The 8,106-nt window shown below is 34.4% G+C and overlaps 1 protein-coding gene across 1 annotated transcript; it reads left to right on the forward strand.

Annotated features, from left to right (window-relative positions):
• The first annotated feature begins 323 nt into the window (after nt 1-323).
• Nucleotides 324-1,900, forward strand: LOC132274021 (probable strigolactone esterase DAD2). Its single transcript, XM_059775165.1, has 2 exons — nt 324-829; nt 1,140-1,900. The coding sequence occupies exons 1-2, from the start codon at nt 372-374 to the stop codon at nt 1,567-1,569; spliced, it is 888 nt and encodes a 295-aa protein (XP_059631148.1). The 5' UTR covers nt 324-371; the 3' UTR covers nt 1,570-1,900.
• Nucleotides 1,901-8,106: the final 6,206 nt, after the last annotated feature.

An 8,106-nucleotide genomic window follows, 5' to 3' on the forward strand; every position in this document is an offset into this window, starting at 1 on the left:
TATATATATATATATATATATAATTTGTCAACCGCATTAAATATTAAAATAAGCCACATCACAATCTGCTGATTAGAAAATTAGCTACAGAACAAAGCCACCACGACCAAAATAAGCCAAACACCAAGTTTGATCATGGTTAATACAAACACACACTCGATGTGAAATATCACACACTCACATCAACCTACCACAATACCAACCTTCCAGATTCAGCTGTCACACTAACAAATAAAATATCCCCTGTCATCGTAGCATTAAAATCCAAAATACTGTGTATGACCCAACTCCAAACTTTATAAGCAGAGATTAAAACTCTCTCGCATGGCATTATAAATACCCACACCAAACTTAGAATCACTGACCCATATATGAACAAAACACACAGACATATAGAAAACCAACCCACCACTCCTTCACTTTCTCTCTCTGGTTTTTTTTTTTTTTTTTTCTGCAAAATGGGTCAAAGCCTATTGGAAGCCCTGAACGTCCGGGTGATCGGCTCCGGCGAGAAAATCCTCGTCCTCGCCCACGGTGTCGGCACCGATCAATCGGCGTGGCAGCGCATTCTGCCCTATTTTACCCCTTACTACCGTGTCATCCTCTATGACCTCATTTGCGCCGGCAGTGTCAATCCCGATTACTTCGATTTCCGGCGATACACCACTCTTGATCCCTATGTTGATGACCTCCTCAACATACTCGACGCCCTCGGCGTCGATCGGTGCGCCTACGTCGGCCACTCCGTCTCCGCCATGATCGGAATTTTAGCGTCCATTCGCCGGCCGGAGCTCTTCACTAAGCTCGTCCTCATCGGAGCATCTCCGAGGTACACAATGAAAAATATCATCCATTTTGGTTTGTTATAAAGTAGTGAAAATGAAACGCAAAAGCAAGAATCTCATGGATGGTCTTTCTTACTTTCAATTTTATTTTGCTACATTCACTTTACACTATGAATACATAAAATGACAGTGACTAAAAAAAATGTTACTCCATATATATATACATTTTGTGAGCAAAACATAACTGAAATAAAGATGACCGATTGATGTAATGCCATGTCATCAATATTTTTATAATTTTTTAAAACAGTTTTCTAGAAAGATTGTGTACTCATAATTTAGCTGAAATGACAGGTTTCTAAATGATAGGGATTACCATGGTGGATTCGAGCAAGGTGAAATTGAGAAAGTGTTTTCGGCCATGGAGATGAATTACGAGGCGTGGGTGAAGGGTTTCGCTCCGCTAGCGGTCGGGGCGGACGTCCCGACGGTGGTCCGGGAATTCAGCCGGACATTATTCAACATGAGGCCCGACATAACGTTGTTCGTGTCACGCACCGTGTTCAATAGTGATTTGAGGGGGGTTTTAGGGCTAGTGAGAGTGCCATGTTGCATAATTCAGACCGCGAGGGACGTGTCCGTGCCACAATCGGTGGCGGCCTACTTGAAGAGCCACCTCGGCGGGCGGAACACAGTGGAGATGTTGAACACGGAGGGCCACTTGCCCCACCTGAGTGCACCCGGATTGTTGGCTCATGTCCTCCGCCGAGCCCTTTCACGGTGATGATGATTCAAGTGTACATTGTCACAGCTACTACCACATCATGTGGTGGTGTGTGTGGGTGTTTCTTTGTGGGACCCAAGTTCTTAACAAGATATTGGAATAAAAAGTGGAGTTGTCTGACACCTGTCGAATAAGTGGTGGTCGTTTGTCCTTGCATTTTGGATTATACAATCCTTGAGGATAAGATTGATCACGTGACCGTCACGTGACAATGTACTGATTTTGTCTTTTCCGTTTTTTGGTTTTTTGTTTTCTTGCTTTTGCTTTCTTTATCACCTTTTCTTGGCAAAACAAACAAGAAATGAAAACGATTCATAGTTTTTCTGTATTATATACATATATATTTGTTGCAAACATTTCACAAACTTACAACACAAAAATTCAAAAACGTCGCCGCATCGCTTTTTTGTTGTGGAGGGTGTTTATCATTATTATTGATTCAAAGTAGCATGTGGGAAAGGCCCACCGCTGGGTCTTTTGTCCCACAGTCTCTGGCCCTAAAGATTGCTACATTATTTCATATCGTCCGTTATTTTTGTAAGAACCTCACGCTACGTGTATTTTATTAAAATTATTACATATAAACGGTATTAATGATTTATATTTATTATTTAATTAAGTTTAAATTTTATAATTTTTAAAAAATAAAGATATGAAAAATTATTGTTTATTCTCGTATCACATTTAGGCATATAAGTATTATCATTTTTTATCATCAGGTATTACTTTTTGTGTTGCACAAAAAAGTGGTACCTGATACACAAAAAATGGTACTTATATGAATAAAAGTGATACTTGATGGACAAAAAATGATACTTGTGTGCACAAAAAGTGATACCTCTGTAAGAGTGAATGGTGTTTTTTCATGTGTCAACTCTTTTTTTTTTTTTTAAAACGATGAGACTTTTACTCACGTTCACTCTTCTACTTTAAAAAATGAGAAAGTGTCGTACATTTAAGGGAGAATTCAGAAATTGTTAATATATATATATATATATATATATATATATATATATATTTGGGTAGTCTAAAATTAGGTATAGTAAAAAAGGGGTGGCCTCAGCCGTGCATACGTTGGATCTTTTATTTTGAAAAGCAATTGATCGGAAATTTACCAAAAATGTAATAAAAAGCAATTGATGGGAAATTTACCAAAAATGTAATAATGTCAATGGAGAAAAATATTTCAAATTGAAAACAGTAATATGGCATTACAGATATTAGCTCATAAAGTCAACTATACAAGCAAGGGGAGCATTAAGGTTTTGGAAATGATATTCACAATGGAAAAAAACAAAAAACAAAAAACAAAAAAAAAAAATAGTGGTCACATAAATTTTATGTAGTCCATCTAATCTCATCTTATCACCACTCGAGAGTCGAGACTAAAAAGTCGAGGTCCGGTGTGGGCTTGAGTGTAATCTAATGGTATTTTTTGAGTATATTATATTATTATTATTATTATTAATTATTTTTTTTATGACAATAAGGTGAGGGGTTAGTGGCCAGAGCGAATGAAGAGGGATGAGGGTATGTCGATTATTGTTTGCAGGTCATAATTATGTCTTGTCGTGTCGTGTCAATTTAAGAATATTTTATTAAATAAGTCAATTCGAATACGACTCGTTTAATATTCGTGTCAAAAACTCTCAATAATAATCCGACCTGTTTATTAAATGGGTTACACGTATAATTCGCTTAATGACATATTTACTAAAATAAAAAATTATATTATTTAAATTATTAATAATACCCAAACGAATAATAAATCATAAAAAAATATAAGTTTCAATCTAATCAAATTTATAAATAGTCTCTGGTCTACAAAAGGGTAAATTATAAAATAAAGTTTAGATAATTATTTTAAAATTTAAATATAATTTTTTTTTTTTATGATAATTAAACGAATTATACGAGTTGAACTGTTTCAATTCAAACACGACACGATTGATGAAACAGATTAATGTCAATTTATATCTATTTAATTTGTGTCGTGTTCGAATAATATTGACAAATTGTGTCAAACTTTGTCACTCCTACCATGCAAGACTAGAACATAAACTTCCAAATATAAAAAACAATTCAACTACTCAAATAACACGATAGCTTCTATCTTTTGAGTATAAGGTTTCATTTACTTTCATATAATTTCATTGTATTAATGGGACACTTGTTTTAACCCCACTGATATTAAAAAAAAAACTCTATCAATAATAATAGTTTACAATATCCAGAAACTATTGAGGCCACGCATTTCAATCACAATTTAATTTTTTAACTACTCCTAGTCCTACCAAATTATGGTGCTCAATGTGTGGGCCACCCCATTACAGTCGTAAGAAGGCCATGCGAACCCTCACACTTCGTGTGTTTCAACAACAGATGAATGTCTTCATAAACTACAACAAGAACGTCATATTGGAAATTAAATATTATTTTATGATACTTTGCACTACAATTTTTTATAATTTAATTGTAATGACTCTAATGATTATCAATAGTTGATAAATTTGGGTTGTGTTGAATTGCAATGAATCTAATGATGATCTTTACTTGATAGATTCTGTTGTATTTGTCAATTTTGTATTCTAACAGTTTTAATTTTTTAAAAAAATTATTTTAAATTCAAGCCGCCTTTTTTTTTTGTGCTCTTCAACATATCAATTGGTGTAATTTAATTATATTCATTACTATCTAAATTTTTATTATAAGAAGGAAGATTTGGGACATATTTGGTACACATTTTTGTTTTAATCCGAAACAAAAACAAGTGTTATGTTTATAAAGTGTTTTAAATAATAATCAGAAATATGTTTGGTAACATTCATTTGTTACAATGCAAGATTTTTGGAAGCAAAAATATAAAAATATGCTGCAAAATATAATGATTAGTTTAAAAATGTCATTTAAGAATTTTTCAAACTTTTTTATTCTTCATCGTTATCGTACTTATTGTTAGGAGAGAAAATAAAATAAATGAGAAGATATTGTTAACGACTTACCGTTTGGTTGGTAGAAAAGAAATGAAAGAAAATTGTGTTAATGAATTTACTACTATACCCTTTTATATAAATTTTATCTTTTAAAAAAATAAGGGCAAATTTTATATTAATAAAGTTTCATTAAAAATACTAGCATTTGTTTCCCTTTCCTCCTAACACACATCATGCCTACTTTGTATCCTTCTGAATCTATCTATTTTCTTTCTTTTCCTTTTATAATCCATACCAAACATATTATTACATTTCCCTCTATTTTCTTTCTTTTCTTTTCCTTACATTACCCTCCAACCAAACTCGGCCTAGAGGGTATTGGAAGGAAAAGAAAAAAAAACACAGGTAATTGACGGAAATCAAATGTTGTGTTTGGTATGAATTTTTAAAGAAAAAAAAAAGGAAATGGAGGGATTTAGAAGGAAACAAATTATATATATATATATATATATATATATATATATATATATATATATATATATATATAGCCTAGCAATAGGGTGGGTACGTGTACTTTAGGCTTGACCCTTTTACCACTCGGGAAACACCACCACACCTAAAACAAATTATATATGATGTGTTAGTTTTATTATCCTTCAAAAAATGGAAAGAAATGGAAGGAAATGAAAAGAAAAACTAGCTTTTTAAATGAAACTTTATTAATACCAAATTTCCCCTTATTTTTATAAAAAACAAAATCTATGAAAAATGGTACGGTAATAAATTCATTATAATACTTTCATTTCATTTCTTTCCCCAAACATGAATCATTTCCTTTCTTTTTCTTTATTAATCAACTAAACATGATAAGTAGTTAACTAAATCCTCTCTTTCTTTTTCTTTTTTTCTTTCTTTCTTTTTTTCTTTTCTCTCCTAACTAATCTTATCATTTCTTTTCTTTTCCATTGTTCCAAACATACCCTTAGGCTTCATTTGGATTGAGTGATTTGGAAGGATTTGAAAAGAAAATAAAAGAAAGAATAGTGAAAATCATGTTTGGAAAACTTTTAGTTGAGAGAAAGAAATGATTGAAAGAGATTTGGAAGGATATTTATCCCTCAAAATCCCTCATATGATATCCTTCAAAAATTGAATAGATTTGGAGGGAAAGAATAGTAAGTAAGTAATATTTTCATAATTTCGAAACTACCATCTTATAACACTTGCCTCTTATCTTATAGGGTAAAGTGCATAAACCCTCCTGAACTTTCAAACAATTGCACAAAACCCCCCTAAATTAACAAGTGTCCCCTTAAACTATGATAAAGTTACATTTACGGACAGTAGGTGAGTCTCCAGCACCGTAAAAAAAAGGATTACAATATTACCCTTTAATGGAAAGACGTCGTTTTGGTGTTGTCTTGAACTTAGTTGCTGATGTGTCAAAAAAATCTTAACAATCCAATAGCATTATGACAACACAGCATTACCTTATCACCTTACTTATTTTACTGACAAACATGGCTTTACATATAAGGCTCTCTCTTCTACATTCTAGTTTTTCCACAGTCGAAGAAAATGCCGACATATCACAACCTTCAGTAGCCAGCAGCTGGTCTTCAATGAAGTTCTTGATTTGGGTCTTTAAAGATGCTCACGATTTAGTTAATTGGGTCTGTATGATGATAAGTTACTGGTTTGCTCACTGCGATTGTGTCGTGATGCTCAGAGCTTCTCACCAACGGTCATGGAGTTTGAGATCGGTCTCTCACTGGTTTACTCCTTGTTGATGCTTAGAGTTTTTTGTCAACGCCAACGATCATGGAGTTTGAGGTTGGACTCTCACCGGTTTACTCCTCATTGATGCTTAGAGTTTACCGTCGGCGTCAGTGATCATGGTGTTTGAGGTTGGGCTCTTACCGATAACCACCGTCATCACCACAATCATTGTTGCCACCACCACCATCCTAACCCATAACCACCACCAACACAGTATTCCCGAGAATGAACCACCACCAACATTGGAAGTTGGAATCCTATCCCTACCAAATCACCAGCCAATCAACAATCACAAATGAACTATAACGTTTCTCGATTTTTTATTTTTTCTGTATTTTTTGATTTTTTGAATTTATTTATTTTTGCGCCTCGTTTTGCGTTCCACGCACCAGTTAGCATGCCACGAGGGTCCTGAGAGTGGGTTGGGGCATTTATTTGAGTTTAGAACCCTTAGAAATGTATTTTAAGTTATTTAGGAATTATTTGGATTTTTAGGCAGGTAGGTCCCGTGTGGGTCCCGCACTCAGATTTTTCGTGCTCGGGGCTAGTTTTCGAAGTCATTACATTTCATATTTTATTATTTGGAATGTTTATATGTGGTTGTGTGTTTTATTTTACATTTGTAACATGTTTATTATGTATGTATGCAAAATAAGGCTTTTAGTTATTTTAGTGGGTCAGGTAAACCCCACATTGACCATATATTCGTGTAAGGACCATAAAAATCTGAAGTGGCCCATTTCTTCTTCTTACAACAACCGAGACCCCTCGTTTCTCTCTCTATATTATTTCTATATATATATATATATCTAAGCCTTCAAGCCTCCGATTCTCCTTTTCCCTTCATGTTTTGAACTTTGCTATTGAAGGCAAAGTTGTAAAGCTCGACGAGGGCTTCAATTTGATCGAAGCAGATTTACAATTAGGTGATTTTGGTGATTTCAAAATTTGGGATTTTTGGGCTTTCTTGAGGTAGAGTTGTCTAACTTGCATATTCGTTTAATTTGGTAATCAATTTAATGTTTTTCCCCATTTTTTACATGTTAATTTGATGTAAAATTGTAAGAGCATACTAGGGTTTTTTTTTTTCGGAAAGTAAATGTTGAATAGATTAAAAAGTGGTTACAAAGACAATAGACCTTGGTCCACAAAATGTGGACAAAGCCCAACCATACAAATCTAACAGAGCCAGGCCTAAATCAAGACCAAGACACTTCTAGTCTAGGGTTATAGACTGTGCGTGTCTAGGACATAAAACATTCTGGTGTAAAGCCAGTGAAAGAGCAGAGCCCTACTGTGGAAAGTCAGGCGGCTCCGTTGGAGGAAGGATGAACGATGCCGGCAACTCCCATTCGATCATCAGCTGGCATGCCATGGGTGAGTCCTTCACACTCCTAACTAGCAATTTTTGTCTCACAAGATCAGTAATTTGTCTAAAAATCACCATTTGCGTGTATTTTTTGTTTTTGAAAATCCTATTGTTTCATTCTTGCCTGTGACGACCCTAGATTTTTCAACCCAGTGTGTCCTGTGATGACCCGAAACGGATCCAAAATGCGAAAGCAAAAAGAAGGAAAGTGACCTCTAGAGATATACGTCATCCCTAAGGCACCAAAATGACTCTACATGAAACTATGGAACTCAAATAAGCCAAGTAATGAAACAAGAATAGCAAACCCGAAAAAAAATGAACCAAGGGGTAAAATGGTTATTCCACACTAAAAAGGGATTTCGTCCCCGAAAACCAGCCCCAACAAAACAAAAAACGGAACCAAGATAACTACGGAGTACATTTCCGAGTATCCCACACAACATGCTACAAAAG

The sequence above is a fragment of the Cornus florida genome, unplaced genomic scaffold (genome assembly GCF_030987335.1).
Source record: "Cornus florida cultivar Cherokee Brave unplaced genomic scaffold, ASM3098733v1 CherokeeBrave_3.0.0_Hap2_Chr09, whole genome shotgun sequence".
Lineage (NCBI taxonomy): Eukaryota > Viridiplantae > Streptophyta > Magnoliopsida > Cornales > Cornaceae > Cornus > Cornus florida.